General features: G+C 35.7%; 1 protein-coding gene and 1 long non-coding RNA gene across 6 annotated transcripts in view; one reads left to right on the top strand and one right to left on the bottom strand.

Annotated features, from left to right (window-relative positions):
- The window catches only part of TSGA10 (testis specific 10), a 27,366-nt gene extending 4,875 nt beyond the window's left edge, over positions 1-22,491 (top strand). For 3 of the 4 annotated variants that reach the window (XM_031605229.2, XM_090127184.1, XM_031605230.2), the window contains 16 exons: positions 665-730; positions 1,692-1,892; positions 3,615-3,788; positions 3,952-4,029; positions 5,909-6,060; positions 7,474-7,589; positions 9,481-9,635; positions 10,894-10,949; positions 11,181-11,349; positions 13,129-13,239; positions 13,781-13,966; positions 15,573-15,782; positions 16,936-17,138; positions 17,482-17,586; positions 19,171-19,305; positions 21,562-22,491. In XM_031605229.2, the coding sequence (XP_031461089.2) occupies positions 665-730; positions 1,692-1,892; positions 3,615-3,788; positions 3,952-4,029; positions 5,909-6,060; positions 7,474-7,589; positions 9,481-9,635; positions 10,894-10,949; positions 11,181-11,349; positions 13,129-13,239; positions 13,781-13,966; positions 15,573-15,782; positions 16,936-17,138; positions 17,482-17,586; positions 19,171-19,305; positions 21,562-21,586 (2,142 nt within the window). In that variant the 3' untranslated portion in view covers positions 21,587-22,491. The remainder of the gene's footprint in view (positions 1-664; positions 731-1,691; positions 1,893-3,614; positions 3,789-3,951; positions 4,030-5,908; positions 6,061-7,473; positions 7,590-9,480; positions 9,636-10,893; positions 10,950-11,180; positions 11,350-13,128; positions 13,240-13,780; positions 13,967-15,572; positions 15,783-16,935; positions 17,139-17,481; positions 17,587-19,170; positions 19,306-21,561) is intronic. The other variant, XM_031605232.2, reaches the window with a different exon arrangement.
- Positions 21,737-26,596, bottom strand: LOC116236552 (uncharacterized). Of its 2 annotated transcripts, XR_004168564.2 has the most exons (4): positions 26,239-26,596; positions 25,385-25,537; positions 23,404-23,516; positions 21,737-21,824 (listed from the first exon to the last, which is right to left on the bottom strand). It is a non-coding gene; the product is annotated as an uncharacterized LOC116236552 (long non-coding RNA). The 2 variants fall into 2 exon arrangements; XR_004168563.2 differs by having other exon boundaries at positions 25,385-26,596.

The raw sequence follows: 26,596 nt of genomic DNA, 5'->3' as shown, positions 1-26,596 counted from the left end.
GATGCTTTTTTTATTTGTTTTTACCCTTTGAGCTGAAATCGTTGCTTTCATCCTTTCTTTCAAGTACGTTTGCTAGGATGAGGAAAGAGTAGGTTCTGGCCACTGTGATGTTTTTCAAGTGAGAAATGGTTCAAGGATTAAAATGACATTTGCAGTCGGAAAGAATGCAATTTCATTGAAGATTGCAGTTGATTTCATAGAATGGAGGCAAATTGTATTTTATGGACATGCAGTTAATAATAAAATAATAACATTATCTAAGGTAGCGTTCAGATGGCAGAAAGGATATTTGTTTGCCATTGATGTAACTACGTGCTTAATTCTTTAGCTGATAGGTATAGTCAGACTGTCCCTGAATTTGAAAGTTTCCTGGTAAAATAATTCTGGGAAAAGGTATCTTATGCTTCCTTTTTCACTTTTTCACCCAAGAGTAATTTGACTGTTACTTTTTTTTCTGAATCCTGGACTGCACCAAAAGATACGTCTTTTAACTGATTCCCCTCTAGATTAAATGTGTTGTTGGTAAATAGCATGTTTTCAGCCTAGTCAAATTAGACATCATGTACAAAATGTTCCTTTGGACTAGAAGAGTTGAGCTAAAATGTCAGATTTACACTAAAGAATGTAAAAGATGAATGCATCTCTTTCAATTTTTTTATGGTAGACTCAAGTTCGACGCCAGCAGAACAACATAAAGAAGCTGGAACACACAGTGAAAACATTAAAATCTGTGAGTTTAACATGTATTCTTAATACATACATAGCTATGAAATTTGTTAATTTCCACATTAATACTTCAACAAGTTAATTTCATTTGCTTTATTTCACAGATAACAGACAAGTTATAGAATAGATAAAAATGTCTGTTCTCATTTGTCATGCTGGATGGATGGAAAGCTGTTTCTGCTTTGCAGCTAACCTGCAATGATTTTGCTTTTGAGAATCTTAATGGCTTTTTTTTTTTTTTTAACAAAACAGCGTTGAACAGCTTTCAGTATTTTGCATATCACTTATGAAACAGAAAGAAGAAACATTTTTCTTTGAGATTAATATCTTTGATATCTGGCTTAAGATGTTATGCTGTTGGAACATTTAGAAGCGTCTACCATTCTGTAGAAATATTTGCCAGTAATAGATACAACTTAACAAATTATTATTTGAATATGTTAAAAGGATTCATAAGTATGTATTTATAGAGGGGGGGGGTTCTTTTTGTTTGTCAAAATTGTATTTAATTTATGTAATTTTAAGATTTGTCTCAAATTTTAGTTGTGGCAGTGGTGGAGGGTGTTGTGGAGGAAAGGAATTGATTATTACTTTCCTGTATAAAATATTTGAGTTTATACCACAATCCTATGAAGAACCCTCACTCAAACAAACAAACAATCCATACTAAACAAAACAACAGTAACAAAACCCCCCCAAATTGGCCATGTAGATCTTATTGCTCAGTTACCCATGAAAGATGGTGACTCTTCAGTAGAGAAGTTGGAATTTGAGATCAATTTAACAAAAAGAGAAATGCAGACATTCAGAAAGTCACTTTAAAATATTAAATAGATATTTATTTTTAATTAGATATCTGCTTTCACTTCATTCTGAAGAGTATGTTTGTCCATTTCACATTGAGGTGTTTTTCTCTAGAAAAGTTCTGTTTCAATGAGTGCATCATCTTGTGTTTGCACATGCAGGCTATTTTGAAAACAGAGAATGAAATAAGTCAAGGGAAATCACCTTCAAGGCTTGATACGTTTATTAAGACATTGGAAGAAGACAGAGACTACTATAAAAGCAAGGCTGAGAATTTGCTGAGGGTATTTCGAAACGCATCTTCAAGTCCTAAGCGTAACTCTACTTGGGACAGCATGTCAAAAAAAAAATCACACATCCAGGTGAGCTTGGAAAACACTTTGCAACAGGAGGAGTGCCTGCTTTGTAAGGATTGGTTTATCTAATGGCAACTGACCAAAGCTATAATTACCAGGAAGGAAAAACTAATTATAAACAAAAGGGTGCAAGTGATGGGAACAAACAAATAATGTGAAGTTAACTGGTGCTTCACACAGAATGTAAACGTATCATTTTCAGTAGTTATTTGCAGCTGGTTACTTATGAATTATTTCTTCACCTGTTTGTCAGTGCCATTTGTGATAGACATTTGCTGCTCAAAATAAAATTTATTTTCTAAAACAGTGCTTATATCTGTTCTCTAATACTAAGAATTATGTGAGTATGCTTTTGTTTGTCTACAGGTTCTTAGGTTGAAGGCTAATTTTATCCTTTATGGAAATTTCCAATGCAGACGTAAGAATGCATATCAAATTTAATTTTTCTGCTTTAACTTTATATCACATTATTATTTAAGGGATTGAGTTCTGATCCAGAGGTTTTGAAAATATTGAGAGAATGTGAAGAACTTGAGTCAACAACTGAAAAAATACAAATGCTATGTGCCAGAAATTCGGGGAAATGTCGAAGTTTGAACAGCTGTGATGGTTAAGCAAAATAACTTAGGGTGGTGAAGATGAGGGCCACAAAGGTGATAAAACACTGGAGCACCTCTCTTATGAGGAAAGGCTGAGTGATCTGGGTCTGTTCAGCCTACAAAGGAAGACTGAGAGGGGATCTGATCAATGTCTACAAAAAAGTAAGTGCAGGAGGCAAAGGGACGAAGCCAGACTCTTTTCAGTGGTGATTGGAAAGGGGAAATAGCAACCAACTGAAGCACAGGAAGTTTTGCACAAATGCCTGTAAAACCTTCTTTGCAGTGAGAGTGATGGAGAGCTGGAACAGGCTGTCCAGAGAGGGTGTGGAGTCTCCTTCTCTGGAGATATTCAAGACTCACCTGGGTGTCTACCTGTGCAGCTTGATGTAGGAAGCCTGCTTTGGCAGGGGAGTTGGACTCAGTGATCTCTGGAGGGGTTTCCTTCCAGCCCCTCAATTCTGTGATTCTGTGATGTAAAAGAAAATAAAAACGATTTTTCTGTTTAAAATGAAAGAAAAAACCAACTTAAGACTAAAACTATAGAATACTCATTTAAAGAATTTTTTTGAAGTTCTGTCAGTTCTGAATTTGTCATTTAAATACAAGACTCTAAGTGCTGTCCTGAATTAGGAATGCTTTCCTGAGGGAAGGCATATACATATCAGTTGTTGTTTCATTTTTGACATTGTGTGGTTTCTAGGATGCTCTGCATTATCAGTAATGCCTTATTACTAAACATAGTTCACACCAGATTTTTTTTTTTTTGCACACTATTTTAAAATATCAAACAAAAGTAGTTTTGCTAAAGACCAAAATAGTTTGATTTGTAAATATTACTGAAAAATTTCATGAGTGTTACTGGTTGGGATCTTTGTTCTTATTCTCTTCAATGAACCTATTTCATTGCTCAAAACTAGATCAGCTGTGATGTGCTACTGTAATGAGTTGTTATTTTGGCCTACTAAAAGATAATATTTCTTTTTCACTGATGATTGCTTTATAGAATGTAAATCTATTCATTCAATTGAGCAGTGCTAACTGAAATTCTCTAACGAGTCCCTGGTTTATGTACACAGTAATGTATTACATTATTTCCATGTTTCTGCTAACTGCTATTTTTAAAAAACAGGCCCAGGAAGAGGTTTCCCAGCTTCATCAGGAAGTCATCAAATGCACCAGGACTCCAAGAAGTACTGTGGCAGCTCAAGCAATGTTAAGGCATGTGGAGACAGAAAGGGATGCAGCACTGTCACATTTACGAAGGATGACTACAGAACATGACAGTCTCAGGGAGCAGCTGAAGGTTTAAGTTTTTTTTTTTCACTCAAGCTTATTTTAACACACAGATTACTTAGTATTGGAGTTAGAGTTGCCAAAGATTTCTATTCTGGTACTGAGAGTTAATTGCATTATTTGTGGTGAGTTAAGATTTATTCTATATGTGACTTTGTTGTTATTTGACACAGATTTCCCAAGAGACTGCATTTAATGAAAAAGCTCATTTGCAGCAGAGAATTGAAGAGCTAGAAACTACTATTCAAAATGTAAGGCGAGTAATTATTTAAATAATTGTGAATGTAATAAAGGTGATATTTAATGGTTAATACTGTGGGACCAATCTATGAAGAAATAGCAGAGAAGGCTAAGAGTATATTAGGCTTTGTGAAGAAGATACAACCAGTAGCTTAATGGAAGTGATTGTCCCCCCTTACTGAGAGCATGTTAGATCTCACCTGGTATACTGCATCCAGTTTTGCCATCCTAGTACAAGAAAGACATTGCCAAACTGGTGTGACTGTTTTCAGGGCTGGAACACTTGCCCTCTGTGAGGAGGCTGGGGCAGCTGCACTCAGTCAGCCTGGAGCTGAGTGGCTTCAGGAGGGACCTAAGCTTCCTGCCAGTACTTACCATTTAGGCAGAGAAAGACTTCACATCCATGCATGGTGGGAGAATGAGAAACAGTGGTCGTAAATTGGAACAAGGAGTGTTCAGTCTGAATACCATGAAGCACTTTTTCCCCATGAGGGCTGTCAGCAGTGAAGCAGTCTTCAGCCTTTAAGATTTTCAAGACCTGATTGAATAAAACCCTGAGCAAGCTGGTCTCAGAGCTACTCTGTCCAGGGCTTTAAACTGGAGACTGCCTTCCAACCTGGATTGTCTTATGGTTGCATGTTACTAAAACTTGATACTCCACAAAAGAAAATGAAATTATACTTTATCTCCAATATAAGTTACTTATGTGTACAATTGTTAGCTAATAGATAGAAAATGAAAGCATTAATAAAATGAATACAGTTCTTGAGTGTATATACAGTCTTAGTAAAACTTGATTTAAAATAGATAAGCATTGATTTATATAGTGTCTCTTTCTTCTAGATCTTGTGGTTATAAATTTTAGTTCATTTCTTCCTTTCAGCCTTTTAAATTGTACCAAGCTTGCAAGTACAGTTCTAAGAATTAAAATATTAAATTGAATGTATTTGTAATGAAGAATCCACTGACTACTCTGAATGACAGATCAGCTTTAATCATATGCTTGATGTATGAAGCATTATGAGTATCAGGAATAGTCTTATTTTAGGTACTTGTCTCATTTCTTTGGTTTATTTGATACCCTTTGAGGGTGATATACTTCAGTATGAAATTTATGGCACTAATATTGAGAAAGTCAATGTATACCAAGCTCTAATTGACTTAATCTTCAGCAATCTGACCTTTATTGTAGTAACACAGAAACTAGTCCTGAAAGAATTAGTAAATAAGAAGAGGCATGACGTGAGATTTTTTTACCTGAAAAGAGCTGTTTCAAATCATTTAGACAGGAAAATACTTTGAATGTAAAGTGTAATCAAGTACAGATTTCCTTAAACTGGACATTCCAGACTAACTTTGTAGGAACCTAAAGAAGATTTTCTGGGACAGATCTGTCATTGTTCTAGGTACAGACTTAAAGGCCTCGTGGTGGTCTCTTGGCCATAGGGTGCGTAATGGAAGTGTTTTAGAGTGACTTCTCTGCCCAGTTATCAGCATAGCTTTGTACCTTAACAGAGACCTAAACCCATCATTGGTGTTGTTGCATCTGAACCTGTGGTTTCTCCCTTCGTAAAGCTACAGTAGCATTTTCTGTGACTGAAAATTTTAAGGATGACCAATGCCAAACATTTTTACCCTTCCATCTAATTACCAACATAACATCTTACATGAATAGATCAAAATATTCCAGGGATCTGAAAGACAGAAACTGTACTTCAAATTTCAGCTTTTTGTCCTAGGTGGTTCTGAGTAAACTTGGAGATTTCTCCTTCGGTGAAAGATTTGTCTTAAAAATAGAGTAGAATTTGAGTAAATAGGTGAGTATCTATATGTAAATCAGCTTTTTATTCCAGCTTTTCCTGTTTAATTAATGTTTAATTTTATTTATAGTTAGATAGTGAACGATTAGAGCAGATGTCCAGAATGGCTCTAATGAAAGAACACATAGATTCTCTGGAAACAGAGGTAAAAATAATGACAAGAAGATCCCAGGACTCTGAGAATGAGCTAAGCCACCAGAAAGATGAATATATTTCACTGAGGTCAGTGAAAGTATATAACTGCATTAGTTTGAGTAATGTCAGCCTATGGTTTTTGGGTTACGTTTAGCTCAAAGGGAAGAAAACTTTCATGACAGTTGTGCTTGTGAGACATATTTTTGCTCTGGAATTAAATGTTTTTCCTCATTGCTTATTTATAGGTAAAATGTTGATTTGTTGTTATTGTGATATAAAGAAAACCATCTTCAGTGGAAAAGCAAAATGGCTTGCGTTAGGAACTCGCTATTGGAAGCCATAGTGATTAATATGTTTTGATGAATTACGTTTTAATTGCAAATATATAAAAATCATTTTCCTTTGATGCTGTTGTTCTTAAAGAGGCAAGCAAACAAACACAAACTAATGAGTGTCATGTGTATAGTTAGTTTCAAACATCCATTTCTTAGTCTTGCAGTTTTTTCAGGAAGAGAAATAAAACTGAAGCCTTGCATGGAGTTTTTGACCTCCACTTCTGCTCGACTGGAGTTCCTAACAGTGTTCAGAAACATACAGTGGGACTAAACTCAAGTAAAGCTGTAGGGAAGAAAGCATGGGTCAGTGAGTTCATGATGAAAAGGACCATTTACTGACTGGAGAGGAAGATCAAGCACATGAGAAATTTGAGCAGAGAGATAAGAAGGAACAGATCACAGGCTGAACTAGGTTACAGAGTGAACTGACTGCAGCGAAAGATACTGTGACTTTTCTCCTTCTACATCTGTAAATGTTCCAACAGTATAACATCTACATGATGTTATGATGTGGAATACCGAAAATCATAAAACCATGACAATTTCATAAGCTGACCTTTATTGTAGTAATTCAGTAAGTAACTGTAATTCAGTTAGGCAAGTGCTCTCCTAAACCCCATGTCATTAATAGTGACTGGTGTAGGTGATGCATAGCTGATGTAGTTTTTTTTCTTTGTTTGATTTCAATTGGTGGGAATGATGTGCTGTTCCACAGTACCTTTCCAAGAATACTGCAATTTCTGAAGTAGCATGAACTCCTTTGTCATAACCTATTCTGTGTTGCTGCTGCTTTTTATAAGTTGTCAGATTTATGAATACTATAAAAACTGAGTTCTTGAAGATCAGTTGCTGCTAGTAAGATATAACATAAAATAGGTCGAGCATTCCAATATGTGTTTTAAGTAAAGATTTTTCTTGTAATAATTTCTAACGATTTTTTGGTCTCTCTATTGTGAAATAAAAAATTCTTACTTTCCTGTGATTCTTTATAGCAGTATTCAGACTTTAATGTCTAGAGATTAAGGCTAACATTGATAAAATATCCTAGTAGTCTAAGGTAAACAGAAGTATCCTGCTTTTACTTAACTTTTGCCATTTTAGTCATTTTAGTGGCATTTCGAAAAGGAATTAAGTCGTCTAATATCTGAACTCTCTTCTTTTTTAGTCTAATGAAGGAAAAGACAGAGCAGATTCTTTCAGAGGCACAGCGAAGCCTTACTAAGAAAAAATTTGAAATTCAACTTAACGAAGAGAGAATTAGGCTTCTGAATGAAAAAATTGGTGAGTGATAGTTTTTCTAATAAAATTCCATTGGATAATTATTTTGCAGCTTTTTATTTTGTTTCTATTATGTAGAAAGAACAGAATTATTGAAAAGAAATATATAGACTTTTGCTAGTTTTAACGTTTCATGCAAAAAGTCCATTTTCTTTCATTGTTGGAAGGCTTTTGTGTTTTAAAATTACATAAATAAAGCTTTTGCAACTAAGTTTTGATCACTACGCATACTATTGTTTCAACAATGGATGGTATTAACGTGCTGTGTCTAGGCCCATAAGTTGTATTTATGATCCACTAAGCTGGTGGTTGTATCTTTCAGCATCAGTAGATGATGATGAAATCAGGAAAGCATCTTCTGTAGAGTATATTCTATATGGAATGTTGTACCCTTTTTCTGTTAAGAGATTGAAGGAAGTGGATACAGAAATTATTTCTAGTGTGCCAATTAATGAGTTACCACTTCCAGAAATACAAATGCATTGTGTCTGAAGTCTTATTTTGCTCTGTGGGTACAGTCGACATGATATACTGTTAAATGAAGTGATAAATTTGTGAATGGAAAATACAGCTATTAAAATATCTTCTTCTTTATTACTTAAACTTTCAAACTCCAGTTACTCAGCTCTAAATCTCTAAAACTCAAATAAGATTTCATTCAAAGCAAATTTAAAGTTTTGAACGCTTTGGCTGAGGTGTTTAAGCTACTCCTGAGAAGCCTAGTAAAAAAAAAAAAAAGGTGTTTTGTCCACATTAAAATCTACACAACATGTTAAAAAGTTCTAAATCCCTGATGTAGTGAAGTACTGACGTAATGTTTGATAGGGGCATCTGCCTATGTGTTATTGCATGTTTAAATCATTCCCAGGAAATGTGTCCAAACTAAGCATATTTTAAGCCATTTGAAGGTGAACAGAGACTTTTCAGAATCTCACATCCAAGACCTCCAATCAGCTGACCGAAGCATGTTGCAGTCTAGATTCATAAGGATGTGGAAATCTGAGTGTCTTTCATCTTGTGTATTAAAATAGGGAGAGTTTGTGAAAAGTTTGTGAAAAAGGACTGGAAGGTGGATATATGAGTATGATGTCTTGAAAGACTGGGCCACATGTGATTTTACTTTGGATGTTTTATCTCCTGGAAGTAGTTAATAATTATCATTCAGTGCATCCAATTACACTGATATTTATGAAGGAATTTGCAACCTGTATACTTTTTCTGAGATGTAAATTTCACTGTAACAAGAATTCCTGTAGTTTCCCCCTGAGAATGCAGTGTATGAACCTCAAATAAGGATTGATTATCTGACCACTTAAAGGTAAATGCAGTGCGTAGCTCAATGAAGACAGGGAAAGAGATCTTTTCAAATTTAATTTTCTAATAAGTAGATTAACTGCTTTTTTTCATTAATAGCTTTGAACTTCTTAAGTGACCTTGGATTTTGTAAATGAGCTTTTTAAAAACTCTTGTACACAAAGTTCGTATAAATAAAGCACTGTTTCTGAAAAACTGCCTAATATTGGGATATTTATCTCTTTTATTTCATGTTAGCCTTTCCAGGTTGTAGCCTTCATGAGGCTTCTGTCTATTGTAATTCTATTTAAATCATTTATTTTTTACAATGCTCAATAAAATTATTTGAATTATCTAAACATTAGCCATTTAAGGATAGATTTTTTTTTTTTTTTGAGCCAAGTAATTAAAGTCCTTGAAAGAAGAATGCAGTTCTACAGTATCACTGGGATTACCTGTGTTTCTGAAAACACCCTTGCTTCGGTATTTTCTTGAAGGAAAGCTTTTGTCATGTTCTTTTATGCTTCAGAAGTGTATCAAAATAGTTTTTATCTGGAATGATCTGAATTTATAAAAATGAGACCTTTCTGATTGTGTTCAGATGACTTTTCAAAACAAAGTTCTGCGCAAGAAGAGAAGATCTGTGCATTGAAAGATACAATTGCGCAACTTGATAAAGAGAAGGAAACTTTGCAACAGTGTGTGGAAGAAGAAAGAGAGAAGATCGTCACTTTTGAGGAAAACCTGAAGATTAAAGTATGTTCTAACATGTAAATAATCACAATAAATTATGGAATCATGAGAGATTAAATAGAGGAAGCATCTGTTGGGTCATCGTGACTCTCTTATAATGCTATCTGCAGCAATGCTCAGTGCTGAGCTACTTCTGCTTTAGTTTCAAGACAATAAAATTCATGTTGACATCAATAGCAGTGGGTCTGAGCCATGTTGAACCTCTCATGTTTGTCTTTTGCATAGCTGATGCTTATCAAGAGAGGAGACTTTAATTACTTTCCTTAGGTGAAGAAAAAGTAAATTAGCTAACAAAATGTTTTATCATAAAATTTAGCCTGAATTCTTCCTCAGTGCCCACTAATGTTAAAGATATAGTGCCAGGTAGTATTGCTTTTCTTATCATCGATGTTGCATTTGAATGATATCCTTTTCATCGTAAGATATTAGTTTACCTAGGCTAAATGCATCAGTTTGTTGGGTTTTTGTTTTGTTTTTTTCCACAGTGTGATTTCAGGCTCTGTAATGAAGCTGCTTAGGTCTGAAGCATTGTTTTTCTCTTCAGCCTAAGTTATCTTGATATTGATTTAGAACACACTAAATGAGGTACTTCATAAATGTAGTGATTGTTAACTAAAGAAGTTGCAGTACTTTCAACATAACATTGAAGATAGGATATTGCAAGACAGGCCATAATCATATTGCTATAAACAATGACTCCACATATTAAAGACTGTAAATTGTAAATGGTGCCTATTTTGCAGAAGGCTGTATCTCATATATCTTGGGTTTTCAGTAGAAAACATTTGCTTAGCCTATCTATACTTTTAATATCTGTGCAGAGACAGTGGAACGAACTGATACAGTTTGTGCTAGTTTTTTGTTTTGTTTTTTTTAATGGAAATACAGTGACAGTTCTTGTTTTATCAGTTAAGAACTACCAAACTCTGATAGTCTATTAATTGTAGAAAAACTGTGATAACTTATCTAGCAGACAGAAGACACATTTACTTTTGGGAGCATGAGACAAATGCCACTGTTCAAACCACAAAGGATTAAGAAATTTAATTAAAAGGGTTACATTCTGCAGAAGATAATAATATTTGTTCTTCTATTTGCCAAAGTAGGTTATCAGAATTTTCAGCTCTAAACAGTACACGATGAAACTTTGAAAATCAGAATCCATTTTGCAGTAATCAGCTAACTGAATAAAAGGAATAAACTGAATAAAAGGAAATCAGAGCTGTGAGGAGTTTATCTTAATTTTGTATTTCTTTTTAAGGAGAAAACCATTTCAGATTTGAAGATTCTGATTTCCGATTTGGAGCGTTCGATACAGTAAGGATAAAATTTCAAGATCATAATTAAATTTTGATTAATGCATAGCATTAACACAAAAAAAATGGATCCTAGGATGTGCTAATGTAGAAATTGTTTTTTTCTACTGTATTACATATTAAAATGTTACAGCTTTGTTTCAGAACTTGTAAATTTAACCACGGAAAAGCTATCATTTTACTAGGTTGAACAGCATTGCCATACCTGAAGTATTTATTATTTGCTACATAGAAAATCTGCTGAAGCACTGTGTATCTGTGAGAAAGATATCACCAGTTTGCGTCAACAGCTGCAAGAAACCAACAAAGAACTTGCACAGGCTAACGACAACAGAGAAATGTTAGCTCAGGAGAAGGACAGGTTACAACAGCATCTTTCCAATGCTAAACAAGAAAATCAGGTATATACATGTAGAGACATCTTGACCAAAAAAGAAAATGGAGTGTTTTTCTAGTAGTGCATAGAATTGGTGCATAGAATTTTTCCAAACTGATTTTTTCACTTCCTGCTTAGGTCACTTGTATAAAGAAGCTCAGTTGTTCTTGTGTTATGGTGTGGATGTTTATCTCCAGGAACAGCTGCTTAACTTTTTTGTTTCTGGTCTTTTTGTAAAAATAATTGTGGTGGTTATAACCATTGCTTACGTTGAAAATTACTGTAAAGGAGGCAGCAGCTATTTATTGTACCGTGCTGCGACTGGCTCAGAACACATACAAGTTTACATATTTGAACACAGTATGCATCTATTAAGGTTCACAGCTTTATTAACAGGACTGTATTTACTGTTCTTTAAAGGGGTTTTTGGGTAAAAGATTATGGCAATATCTGATTATCATACATTAAAATATCGAATGTGTTATTTATCTGTATACAGTTACTCAGAAAAGTAGTTGACACATTTAGACTACAGTCTCATCTCATGCACATCAGTTCACACATCAGTATGTTTTCCAAGCAGCCAGAAATTAAGCTTAGTACTTGCAGTAGGTCATCATTGTACAATGTTCTATTTTTTCTTCTTTTCATTAAAACTTCTGCCTTAATTCAGGTTTTCTCATGCTTGTTTTTTCTCCTCTACACTTGTTCAACCGCTTAGAATATCTTCTTCTTTGAATATACTTTTCTATTTCCTTACTTTCTCCTCTTCAACAAATGTTATAATCACTAAAGATAGATAGTGAGTGTCAATAGAAAGATGGATTACTGAAAGGCATCTTTTTATTCATCTCTCATCTACCAGAATCTTTTATAATCCCCATTGTTTCTGATGTGGTCAGCTGGTACAAAATAAAGCTATCTGTTGCTTGTAGCTACTTTCAAAAGCCTCATGTTTCTTTGAAATGTGTCTGTATGCTTATAGAAGCAGTTAGAAACAAAAGAATCTTAGCCTCATGTGATCAACTAATTTTTAATAGATATGTCTTTATAATATGTATTTTTTACTTGTGGCTTTTCCATTAATTTAGGTGAAATTCCAAGTATCTCAATTAACATTTCTCTTTCTTCAGTAGGGCTGGAAAAGTTCATAGAATTCCAGAGCACCTTTCTCAGCAGCTTGTGGACATTTCACAATACAAACGGGGGTTTCTCCATAGTCTACATCTGTTTTTCCATACGTACTGCTTCTTGCAGTGGAGTGTTCTCACAGTAGTTTGCAAGGAAGGGAGATAATAATTGACTTGTCCAGAAACCTTTCTGCAATCTTCTTCATGTTTTTCTGTCTCAAACAATAGTTGCCAGATCTTCTGTGTGCATTCTCCTAATGCTTGTGGATCTACTTTTCCTGATCAAGAGATGGCCACTTAGTCAGTTGCTTCTTTTTTCTTTTTTTCTTTCTTTTTTTTTTCCTGCATTTTCTAAAGAGCAGCTTTAAGGGATTATACCATCCAGAAAGTGGGAGCTGCTTGTTGACCACCTAGCTGCTGAAGAAACCATCTGTCTTTTTCGAGCTAATGGCTATACTTTCTGATTTATATTTTTCTTCATTTTAAGATTTAGTATTATTTTAAAGTCAAAGAAGGTAAGTATTTTTGACATGTGCCAAATTTTGTTTGCAGAAATCCACATAGCTTATATTTTGTATACCCTTTTAAAAGATACTTAAGGCATACTCTTTAGATGTGTTTGTCAAGGTACAAACAGTGTACTTTAGCCTTATTAAACAAATATTTCTTCATAGGTACTACATGTGAAAATAACTAAGTACCAGAATGAGCTTGATGAGATGAAGTTGAAAGCTCAGGATTCAAACACAGATATTGCCAGGCTGAAGGGAGTACTGAAGTTTAAAGTGAGTATGTGGATTAAAGCTGTTCTAACTAAAATTGAAATTGTAACCATATTTCCATAGAATAACTCTCCAAAACTCATCTGTATTCAGCTACTACAGTTTTAATAGCATTTTTATGTTTAATACAGTTTTGAAAGCATTTTCTTAGCTGATTTTCCAGTAGACAAGTAACGAAGTATATTTCACTGTTTTGTGTGTGTGTGTGTGTGTTTATTAAATCTAAAACTTCAGTGCATAATGTAGGAACTTGGGACTCTTTTGTCTCTGCTACTGTGTGGGATTAACAGAAAAAAGTTTTCAATATATTCCTATACTTCACATTTTTAGTGTTAATTCAGCCATTTTTAACAGATGTCTCTTGAGCATCAAAATGTGGCCATATGGAACAGAACTCTCAATGTGAAGTCTCTCAACTTTTTTTGCTAAATGCAAGATTCTCAATAAAAAGAGAACATCCAATACTATGTCATACCTGCACAGCTATAAATATCCCTATTTTAAGAAGCATACTGTAAAATATTAAACAAGTTTTATGTGTTAGGAGAGGGAGAACTGTGAGCTTTTGGAGAATTACCACAAAGCCCGTGAACAAGGAGAAAGTTGGGAAGCAAAGTGCCATCAAGCAGAAGAAGATTGTAACTCTGTCAGATTGGCATTAATCAGTGCGGAATCTGAGAACCGCAGGTTGAAAGAGAAGATGAAGAGTCTTGAAACAGAGATGGAGAAAGTAAGTTGAAATCATTGTTCCTGTAGTTCACATTTGAAATTTTAAGCTTGTGGCTGTTTAAAATTATACTTCATACCACTTCTATTTGAGTTTTAGAGATAGTTGCTACATTGAAGTATATGGGGTTTATTTCATAACATAATTAGCAGTCATATGAATGTCATACATGGGGGAAAAATAAATTAAAAATAACACATAAAATAAAAATAATACATTTCAAAGAAAAAAGTTAAACAGCTATCATGTTTGAAATGGGGGAGGGCATAACCTTGCACAGAACTCCAGGGCGTACCTGAAACATACCTAATGCTTTGTCCCCTAGTACATTCCAGTCCTTGCTTTCCTTGCTTTTGTTGCTTCCAACTTTTCAATCTTCTTTCCAATGCTTTAGGTGTCCCAAACATCTATTTCCTATTTGAAAATGTGAAGGACTTAAAGCTATGAACATTTAAATTGTGTTCTGGTTTGGGGCTGCTGTTTTTGCCACAAATCATCTCTGCTTCCTAAATATTGCAGAGGCTATTGAGGGCTTCTCATGCACATTAGATAGTCAATAGAAGCTGATCTGCAGTTGTTCATAAAGAAGGATGAGAACAGTAACAAACCAGTATAGGACAACTGTGTGGCAGATTTTTAATGTAGTGAAGCTGGCCTGTGGTCCTAGTTTGTCTAACCAGCCTCAAATGGGTAGAGATTTTATCTTTCTACCTCCTTCCCATGTCTGATATTAATTATAGGAATAAACAGACCTCTTCACGTGTCAACAAATGCAGTCAGAATTGCAGATGGATATCATGTTCAGGTTCGTAGAAGTTGCATTAAGGCATGTGTCTTAAACATGCTAATTTTAATTCAGAAATCTTGATGTGTGCTTAGTTATGCCCTTGTGCTTTTTTTTTTTTTTTTTTTTTTCCTTAATTTATTTATTTTGGCCAAGTCAGAGCTAGAATTATGTAACATATTCCCCCTACAACCATGTTTTTCCATCTCAGTCATAAGAAATCTTTCAGAGAAGTTGTTGCTTTGCCTCTTTGCTCCCATTGCCTTTGTCAAACTTCCATGCTCAGCCACATTGACAGTTAAATGGTTAAAAGTGGTTGGAAATACAAGACAGTTATGACTGGCTAAGGTACAGGCATTTTTTCAAAAGGGAAAAATCGAGGTTATGTTTTTTAAAATACACAACATTCAGAGTGCTTCTAGTCAGAACTGCTGCTGCTGGCTTGTAAACTTCATTTTAGTGTGGCTTCTGTCAGCTCTTCATCATGCCTGAGTTTATGGGTGACATGAACATGAACATGGCTGACAGTATTTGAGCATTCAGTGCTCTTCTACATGCAAGAATACATTTTATTTAAAAAAAAAAGAGGTTCTAAGAAGAGAGTTTAAAATGTTGGTAGCTGAATTTGCTATCAGAAGCAAGAATCTTTTTTCTACTTGTTTTATATACAAAAGTTATTTAAAGAAATAACTTTAAAATTTAATCCAGAATAAACAACTGCCACCTCTTAAAAATCATCACTACAATATTTTTGTAGGAATTTGGAAGCAGTTTTATAATTTCTTTGCAATACACTTTTGATTATCTGATATTGCTTTATTATAGCATTTAACAACAGAAGAAGCATACCAGTCTCAGCTTTCTACCTTACACAAGTCTATTGTGAAAATGGAAGGAGAGCTTCAAAACATACATCAGGAGAGAGTCTCTATACTTGCAAATCTCGTATCTACGCAAGAACTTTGCATTAAATTAGATGCAGGCAAAGAACTATTAAGTCAGCAGTTAACTTCCACATCAGAGAAGGTAGAAAGGGTATGTGAAATAAAATTAAAAAATAATTTTATGTTAATGTTATACTTAAAGGGATCTCAAACTACTTTCAGATCTAGAATGATCAAAGAAATCTCTACTGATGATCAGTGCCTCTTTCTTTTTTTAATGTTTAATTTAGCATACCTCAGAAACATACTCCTTGGAGCATGGATATTGTGTACAGTCTGTACCATCACTGCTTTACAAAGTTTTGCGTTGAGTACTGAAATTCAGGATGTAATGTTACTAATTGTTTTCTTGACAGATGTCTTGGATTTCACATTCAGCCACTTACTAGGCAGAATAGCTAGAATAGTTTATTGGCAAAGAAACCTGATATGGACATTAGAATGCTTGACAGTTTTAGGAAACAATAGCAGTAATTCTTCTATGAAATTGTCAGTGAAGAGACTTGCTAGGATCGTAGAGGGAAGCAAGAGTTTCAGGATAGGAAAATACAGAAATGCAGCTGGAGAGTTTAGTGAAGATTCTGAATGCTGATGCTAAAATTATATTGTTCTTTCAGTGTTTTAATAGTGTTTTTCACAAAACTTATACGATTTTAGTATTCTTTTGTTCTGAAATACAGAAGTAGAATATCAAAACTGTTTATAGGCAAGAGAACTTTAGTTTTGATTGATGGTGGAAAATTGGCTTTTCAGAATAAGGAAAACTCATTTTAATCCATTAAGACCAAATAATTTGGATTTTGCTTTGTAAAGTAAAAAAGTGCTCTGCTCTGTGCTGAGGCCTCACCTCAAGCACTGGGTGCGGGTTTAAGTGCCACAATATAGGAAGGACATAAAACTGTTAGAAAATACACAAAAGAGGGCTATAAAGGTGTTAAGGGGTCTGGAAGACCCCTGGAGGAGCATTTGAGATCCCTTCCAACTCATGATGTTCTGTGATTATACGATTCTATTTCAGAGAGTTTCTTATTTGTATCAAGTATGCCTAAGTTCATAGATATGCACTGAGTGAGTTTATAAATCCAAAACAGGATTTTAATTGAGGTCAGATATGACAGTAATCAACCATGTTGAACCATCTTGGAGTAAGAACAAATTTGGGTCATCGGTACTAAACTTCTTTAATTTTTAAAGACTACTGAACTCAGCAGACATACATCTGAAATGTTACAAACTTTGTTTAGCTGCAGAGTGAATGTGATTCATCCCATTCTGAAATAGAGCTGCTGAGAAAACAACTGGGAAATGAAAGAGCATCTCTGAAAAATCTGGAATCTTTGCTTGCATCCAATCGTGAGAGAGAACTTCAGTCACAGATTGCAGAGCAAGAAAAAGACTCTGAAATTCAGCTTCTCAAGGAACAACTTTTTTTAGCAGAAAATAAACTGTGAGTAAATGACCAGGAGAACATTGCAGTTGGTTTTGTTTTGTTTTTAAATTCTTGTCATGTATACATACATACACATAGATGTGCATGTATACACACGTCTATCTAGTATCTAGCTGCATTTTCAAATGATCAAAGTACCTTGGATACCTTAATAGCAGAAGATAACAACGACCTGCTTCTAATTCCTCAGCTATAACCTAAAATACTTTTCTGCACACATTTTACTCCAGAAGGGAATCAGTAGCATGGTATAGCTGCCCTTTTCATTTTGCATAACTCTATTTGGTAACATATTTGAGGATTATAGCTGCTATCTAATTAAAGTGTGTGAACTTTACAGCACTGTGAAGAGTCGAGATTTCACTCAGCTCAAAAATACAACAGCTCAGCTAGAGTCAGAACTGGATATCACCAGAAGACAGCTGGCAACTGAGAGGTTTGAAAGGCGAGTACATATTTTTGTATTATGTTTCCTCCATCTAAATGGGATAAAATGCAATGCAGTACTAAGACTTAGACTAATTAAAAGGATAAACAGCAAAGTTTGGCTTTGCTCTGTTCTTCATCTGCTATGTGTTCAGAGGCTACTCATGCCATGGTGTTGAAACTGTTACATGTTCTGTCTACATTAGTTGTCTGCCAATGCAATGAGATGCTGAAATAAACTTGCTTCTCAAATAGTCTGTTTTAGGATGGGATGGGACATTTTCCTGAACATGCACTTATTTCAAGTGAGAGTCTAGGTATCTTGTTGCATACTTGTCTCTAATTAGTCTGTACTGACACAATGAAACAATTTTAGCCTGTACCAATCTGCGTTCTCCCAGGTGCTGTGTGGAGCACAGAAGGTGTCAATATGGAGAAAATCACCTTTTTAGTTTTTTATTTAATAGGCAGAGTGAGAGTGTTTAACAGTAGGTACAAATTGTTTCAGGTGAATTAGCCATAGTACAAGAAACAGTCCTAGGCCTGTCTTGCTAATTGGCTTATCTATTTAGTCTTGGCATCTTAAACAGTTTCTTTATGAAACAAAAATAGCAAGATTTTTCTATTTCATAGATGTATTGAGGTTAAAAATGTTACATTGCCAAGTATTATTTTAGGTAGTGAAAAGAAATTGATAGAAGAAGTAGTGATGTGATTATAGCATGCTTGAGAATCAGGTATTTTGTTTAATTGTAGCAAATCAGTTTGTTGATACTCTATTCACTCATAAGGATGAGAGTTTTGAGGGGGAAACATCTACACTTGAGGCTAGGTCTTTTAAAGATACATTTCTCAAATGTCACAGTGTACGTTTCAATTTCAAATTGTTTTCTTCTTTACCCTGAAGTCAGGGCAAAAGCTGCAGAACTTTGGGGTTAGATGTGTGAGTCAATTAAAAAGGTAGCATCACGTGTACTTCTTCAGCTGCACAAAATAAGCCACATAGTATGCTAATGTAGCAGTACTTCTGTTTTAAAATAGTCTCGCTCTTCTCTGAGCAGTTGTTTCCCTACTCCAGTGTGAGTGCATCCATTTTGTGCTTTTTGGTTGTTCCCTGATGCTTCTTCTTAGGGCGTTCATGGTCAAAAAGCAAAATCAGCCTCCATACTTAAGCTCTTCTCCTAATTAAGGATAATTTGTTACTCACATGGTTGTTTACAGTTGCAGTAATATCAAGATTTAATTTATAGCTTATTCACCTGATAAATATTAGTGTGTGTCTATATGTTAGTGTTGCCTCACTATGAATCAGAGATCCTCCATTATCATTCTTGAAAACAATTTCTCTTCTACTTCAAGTTATTTACAAACACAATCACCTGAATTGTTTTGGAAAGAGCAAAGTTACATTTTGTTGTGCAGCCTGTAAGTTAGCTGTAAGAACAATATGCAGAAAGAGTTACCTGTCTTTTAGAGAACTGTATGATAAACACCACATCTCCATATAAAATTAAAAAAAAAAAAATAGTAAAAAGAACAAAGAAAAAGTTAATGACTGTGTGATAACTTTGATTTTTAAAAGTGTTTAATAATTTTTATGTAGGGAACGTGCTGTACAGGAGCTTCGATGCCAGAACCGTACGGTCACATATCAGTTAAGCTCTACATTAAGAACATCGTCACCTGAACGTGCTCATCATCCGCCTCCTGATTGGTCTCTGGACAGTTCCCTGGAAGGGTAAGTAGCTCAACAATGTTTAAGTTCCAAATACTGAAAACAAATTAAATAAAAGGATGAACTCTTATTTCTTGTTGAAATATTGGCTCAATTACACAACTTGACACCATATTTAAATGCATTCTATAAGTTTTCAAACACTTGTAATCTTGTGGTAGGAAAAAAAAACCAGTTTTCCTTCCAGCAGTCACTGAAATGGAGCCTCCACCACTTACATCTACTCCCCTGTCAGTTTTAGTCTTAGATTAATTTTATGTTTGGTAGCTGTCTGCTTTTTGCTTCACAGTTCATACAGAGGCTGATGGCAGCATGCAATAAAAATATTTGCCAGTTGAGTGGGTGAAATTCTCATTTCATTACTTTCAGGAAATGCTGTCTGCTTTTGAATTGGTTACGTACTTCTGAGATGAATCTTGTTAATATTTTGGTAAATGAGATTACTACCTTTGCCACTTAATTCATCTTTGTTATCGAAAGCTCTAAGTACATAAGTCCTTAGAATAGGAGGCAAGGTTCCTTGTGTCAGTGAGCTGGTTCTAGGGCCCTTAACATGAAAACACAGCAGTGTAAGGCTGTAATTTGATAGCTGTTGTCAGTTTTTTGTATCAAGTACAGTCCCTTCATCCTCTGAAAGAATGATGTCTACTTCCTAACCTGAGTGTAGTGTAGCTCTTACATTTGTTGAAATAAGCTCTGTGTCATTTGGGACTGTTCAATCATGACATTTTCTTTTATTTTTGATATCATATAAAGAAAAGAGAATTCAATCAATTCAATCTATGTTGTCATCTATACTGATATTATACAATTATGATGCTGTTCCTATTTGTTTCAACTTCTTATCAGACTGATGTTAGAAAAATATTCCTTTCTAATTAGTAACAGGCTAATTAAATATCAAATCCATAGAATCACAGAATCATAGAATAATAGAATCATTTGCTCAGGTTAGAAAAGACCTTAAAGATCACTGAGTCCAATCACAGCCTAGCCATACTACCCTAACAACCCTCCTCTAAATCATGTCCCTGAGCACCACATCCAAACAGTTTTTAAACACATCCAGGGATGGTGACTCAAGCACCTCCCTGGGGAGCCTATTCCAGTGCTTAACAACCCTTTCTGTAAAGAGGTGCTTCCTGATATCCAACCTAAACTTACCCTGGTGCAACTTGAGGCCATTCCCCCTCATCCTGTCACCAGTGAGAAGAGACCAACCCCACTCTCGCTATGAGCACCTTTCAGATATTGGAAGAGAGCAATAAGGTCTCCCCTCAGTGTCCTCTTCCCCAGACTAAACAGCCCCAGTTCCTTCGGTGTTTCCTCGTAGGGCATATTCTGCAAGCCCTTCACAAACCTTGTTCCCCTTGTTTGGACCTGCTCCAGCACTTCAATGTCCTTTCTGTACTGAGGTGCCCAAAACTGAACACAGTACTCGAGGTGAGGCCTCACCAGTGCCAAGTACAGGGGCAGGATTACTTCCCTAGTCCTATTCACCACTGATCAATCATCCTGATATAAGCCAGGATGCCATTGGCCTTCTTGGTCGAATCCTAATCCAGACTGATCTTCTACAAACTAGATTATGAGTTCAACTCATTTCTTGTTTGCATCAATACAGAATAGTTGAAATTACTAGAAAAGTCTTCCAAGAGCTGAAATTTCATTGTTAGATGCTTCAAGATGTCTTACTTGGGGATTCAGAAAGATACAGTAGAAACAATAACTTCTTGGTGTAGAGGAATCTTCTGCAACCAATATCTAAAACCCTGAGACAGCAGTGCAGGAATTACCATTGACACCCTTCTGACACTACAGTATTTTGTGCACTATTTTAGCACACATCCTAAGATAAGAGATGGGTCAGGCAATCGCCTTTTCATTATATTAAGAATGTGATATCATAAAAAAATTGGATGGTAACTTTTTCCTATTCTCCCATTTTTCTCTGTCTTGACTCCCTGTATGAGTAAAATGAAAAGAATGCACGTTGTAGCACATCTTGCAGACCTGGTGGGAAAGACCTTTGTTGTACATTTTCTTTGATAGGAGTCCAAGGCTTGCCCTTCCCTTCAAAAAGCATTGTAGCATATTTGCACAATGAAGTCAAATCATCTATCTGGACTGACTTTGGAAGAGACAGGAAGCCTGCTCATAGTATTTTCAGAATCAAAACCTTAAATTGTGTTCATGGTAACCTCAGAATCTATGCTATGTTCACTACAAAATTAGACTATGTTTTGTTTTGTTTTCTAGGAATACTTCATTCAAGGACTTCTAATATTATATTCAGAATGGCCTGTGAAGACTCTGCACACCATTTGGAGAGTTCAAGTTTAATTTGCATTCAATTATCATTTTTCCCTGCTGAATGCTTAATTTCATTAAATCTATTTCACAAATACTTGCATGGATTTATATACACTCTTTGTTGTTCAATGGGAAGAAATTGGTATGGATAGCTTCCTTTCCTTCCCCTCCCAGCTCATGTACTTTTGTGTTGCATGGCACATCCATCTCTGTAAACAAAAAAATTCAGGTTACATTGATTGTACTCACATTGTACTGTAATTTTAACATTGTGCATTATTTTAAAAGGTTAGTGATATAATTAAAAAACAGGATAGTAAATAACAATATGAAACTTTATTGGAGGAAAAAGGTGTCTACGTTCAGGTGTTATAATTTGAAAGTGTGAGGGCTACGCTGAAAGTAATGCCTCCTATTTTGTGGTGTTGGCCCATGATGACAGAGGCAGATGTTGGTGGGATGGCAGTAGAGGTTGAACCTTCCCACCAATATTCCATTACATGTTGTTGCTGTGTGACAGATGGCAGCAGAGGGGTGGTCTGACACAGCAGTGTCTGACATGGAAGTGCAGATGAAGTAAAGGTGCGTCATTGAATTCTGGAAAAATGGCATTCACAGATGCTTGCTGAATGTTTATGGAAACCAGTGGATGTGAGCATGGTGAGGTGATGTGTGGTGCATTTCAGCAGTGGCAGATTGTTACCAGAGCAATATGCAGAGTCGTCTTCACTGTTGGTGAAAACACCTAACTATTGATTGTGGCTATGTTGAAAAATAAGGTTTTGTAGCTAAGAATTTGCTCTACGGATAGTGTTATTGTGCTTCTTGTATCTATTGTAGTTTCCATGGAAATAAAAAGGAGGTATTACTTTCAGAGCAACCGATGTATTTTTGCTGGACTATGTGAAGAATGCACTTCAAAGAGTGCTATGCCATCTCAATATAGGCAGAGATTTTTTGTTGTTGTTGTTTTTCCCCTCTTAAAACCTGAACTACTTCTTAATTTGTCTAAAATAGTATAGTAATGCTAGGAGATACAACAATGTGATATCTATCTATGGAGATGTGCATTTTTTAATGTTTCTGATATGCATATATACTTGGAGTGTGTTCAGTTTCTGAGAGTTTTATTAAAACTGCACTAATTTTCTAATCAAAGAGCTTTTTTAATATGAATGAGAACTGCTTGGTTATATTTACTGGAAATTAGACTTGCTCAGAATTTCAGCTACTATGCCCTATTATTTGTCAGTTTTACACATTCTCTAACAGCAATTGCAAGAGAAAATGTAGAACTCTCTCCTACAAATCAGCTGAAAAATCCCTACCTCTGACTCCAGAAATAGATAAGTAATTCCTATTTAAAATAGAAAATTACCCACTTCTTGGTTTCTTGGTTTCACTTTTTTTTCTTCAATAGATTCATCTTTTTTGCTTTGTTTGTCAAAGTATTTTAAAATGGTCTCCAGCTTATTTTCAAAAGCAAAATCAAGTTGGTAATGGTTTGAACATATATCTCGTTTGTGCTTTGCATGCCTTTGGTTTTGACAGTCTGACTCCTAAGCATTAAAATTCATATGTCAAGTAATGGTTTGAAACAGCATAATCTATATAAATGCTCCCAACTACTTTTTAAAACGTGTTAACATGAGCTATAGATATGATCCTCTGTTGTTTTTTAGGAACAGGTTTCTTTAAAGAGCCTGTGAAAGTATTTTGATGAGTAATGTATTAAAAAAAAAAAAAAGTAAAATATTAAAATGTATCTGTAATGTAGTGATACTTTACTCTTCAGTATAGGTGGCCCGGTTTTGGTTTGCAGGTTCTGATTCTTCATTCTTCGGGGGATTCTTACTCAGCCACAGAAGATGTTTCAGCAGTCACCAGTATTAAGGAGATGGCTTGAAGTAATAGAGACAGCAGAATCAGTCATAATGACGTTATACCTTTCCTTATTTTGCAGTTACTAAAAGGTACAAGAGAAGGTGATCATCTAAGTCATCTCAGAACATGAGAAAGAGTCATTTGTTTGTTTTGCAGTCATCTTACCATACTGATAAAAGATGAGAAGGTGAGGTTAGATGAATGTGAAATAGATAAAATTGAATTCTTCTTGGGAGTGGATGAGCTGTGCAGAGAGACATATCCTAAGATATAACTCCTTCATAGCAAAAAAGGTAACTTTTCTCTATAAGATCATAAAAAGTCAGTAACTGTGTGCTCCCTAGCCAAATGTTACAGAAGGTAAAAACTCAACATTCTTCAGCAATTAAGGGAATATGAGGTTAAAAATATCAAGATGTAAAAAAGTGCTTTTTGTCAACTCATAGCCTTTATTACCAGGGTTAGCTTTTGTTTAGGAAACATGGAAATGAGGAATTTGTGTCTCTGCATATTGCAGAGAGATCATCAGGAAAGAGATGGGACTAAAGAGAGCTTTGTCAGTCACAATGGTATATAATATTCCAGTGACTTCTAACAGCAATTAGTTGCTGTTTGATTATTCATGGTTAACAAAAATAATTCAGGTGGGGATACTCAGAGAGCACTGTAGTGGCAAGATCTCTGCAAAGTCAGAAACTGAAAGATAAAAGAAGATTAATTGAGCTTTGTTAAAGTTGTAGTGATCATGTCTTCTTTCCTTATTGCTTTACTGCTGCTGCTTTATTATACCATGGTGTTTGAAAATAAATACATACCAAAATGTAGTTATGATTTGTTTACATTTGTGACTCTTATTTACTACTGTCAACAATGCCATCTTATAAACTTCACTTTCTTAAATTTTTTTTTAAATTTACCATTTACCACAATATTTTTATGTAGGCAAACCTGAAAATACTATTTGTGTTTTTTATGAAATAAGAGCATGTTAAACTTGATCTCAGATACTACATGATGGTTTAAAGTTACCTGTTTGTATACCAGAGGACCCTATAGTATTTTTTAAGGTATTCAAGCTTTCCTGCAGCACTAACAGTTTTTGTAATTTCTAGCCACTGGTTTTGGAGCTGTTTCAATTGATTTTGCTCAGCTATGGCAGTGGAACCTCTTACTATTTACCAACAGCAGTTATTTTACTTGAGTGCAAATAGCTGTTAGGATTTGAAGGAAAAAAAAATGAAGTGGATCTTGTATCCTCCATCCGTACACTCTTTATCCTAGAAGAAATGGAAGCTACTAATTATGTGGGACAGCATCTCTGCCAGGGGTATAGTTCTGTGTAAGAGGAGGAATTCATTGTTTTGCTGGGTAGAAGTATTTCAGTGCTTTTCCTAAAATCCATGGGGACAACATCTCAGCAGCGTGTCAAACTATGTATCTCTGATTTGTGCTGCTGTTTCTACTGAAAGTAAACCAAACCAGATTTTTTTCACAGTTATTTTTGCATTCAGTCACTAATGAAGCTTGGTCTTTAGCAGCTTGCAATCTGAGTTCAGACTGTACTGCCAGTGTTAAAACAGTGGTTTTAGCCCCTGGCTGAAAGGAGTGCTCCTGGTGTAGGATAGCATTGGAAATACTAGCAATGACATATAGTTTTACTTTCTTCCTTGTCCTCTGAGGCCCGTTAATCAGTCAGTACCACTACAGGCTGTAGAGTGTGTGATCTTTTAATGAAAGAAGCTCTTTTATTATTATTATTTTTAACATATCTTGCACTCCATCTCTCCTTCCGATCCTCTGGCCTTTCACATTCATTTCCAGCAGAGGGAGTATGTGGAATGAAGATGAGTGAATCACAGCTGCTATGGCATTCACATACACTTACCTAAACACGTGGAAAAATATTTCACAGTTGATTTTATGCATTGGATGCTTTCCACAAAGAAGAAAAACAGCTTGATGAGATGGACTTGGTTTGACTGTGCTGAAACATACATTCTCTTTTCATGACAAGGGTCAGCTGTTATATTCATAAACTCTGAGGAAACAAAGTTTATTACAATTAAAGTATGATGTATACGACATAGCCTGAAAGGATGTCTCCATCCAACAGTTTTCACCTGACTCTCTAGTAAATTGTAATTTAACTTTTCTCTAGGCTCTCCCACATTTATTTTTATTTTATTTTATTTCCTGATGGGGAAGGGCAAACATTTTTATCTTGAACGGAGCCTACACCCAAGCAATTATAGAGCACACAAAGCAAAAACCGTTGTTGTCAGAGCTGCAGTACAGCCTTGCAAGTTTGTTTTAGACAGATATGCCTTCCTGCACACAGTCTTTTTGAAAATTACTGTTGACAGGATGGCTTGCAAGTTTTAAAAGTAGTACAACTCAACAGAAGTAAAATGGATAATTGAATTTCTCTCTAGGCCTGCGGTGGCTGCTCTAGAAGTAATTCTGAAATGATATCAGGTTGGATATTAGGAAAATTTTTCTCCTCACAAAGAGCAGTGATGCAGTGGCACAGGCTGCCCAGGGAGGTGGTGCAGTCACCGTCCCTGGAGGTGTTCCAGAACCGTGTGGATGTGGCACTGAGGGATGTGGTCAGGGGGCACAGTGGGGGTAGCTGGAGGTTGAACTCGATGGCCTGAGGGCTCTTTTCCAACCTGAATGATTCCATGTCTCATTGACACGGAGCCTATGCCAGCTTTCCATGTTCACTTCAGCTTCCCTTACCAGTGTCATACAAAAGCAAAGCATGCTCATTCCAACACTTTCACCTCGAACAGCAAAGCAATGCAGCATGCTACTTGTTCTCTGCTTGCAGGCAATCCTCGTGTTTTCTACGCAAAACCACAGTCCCCAGACTTACGCCAGAGGGACAAAAAGGTGCTCGTGCTGAAACTGAAGCCAGAGAAAAAATACTGAAACAGATTCAATCCGAGGCGGGAAACTACCCCCACAGGTGCCACTTCTGTCCGTTCTTCCGACCAGTTCGGACTCGGCCCAGAAGCCGTCCTCCAGCCCCGGCCTGCCCCGCCGCCGCCCTTCACCTCAGCGCCGCGCCCAACGCCGCCTCCCCCTGCGGCGCTGC

Source organism: Phasianus colchicus, chromosome 1, assembly GCF_987193195.1.
Source record: "Phasianus colchicus chromosome 1, bPhaCol1.hap1.1, whole genome shotgun sequence".
Lineage (NCBI taxonomy): Eukaryota > Metazoa > Chordata > Aves > Galliformes > Phasianidae > Phasianus > Phasianus colchicus.
This window is presented reverse-complemented; position numbering and strand designations above follow the sequence as displayed.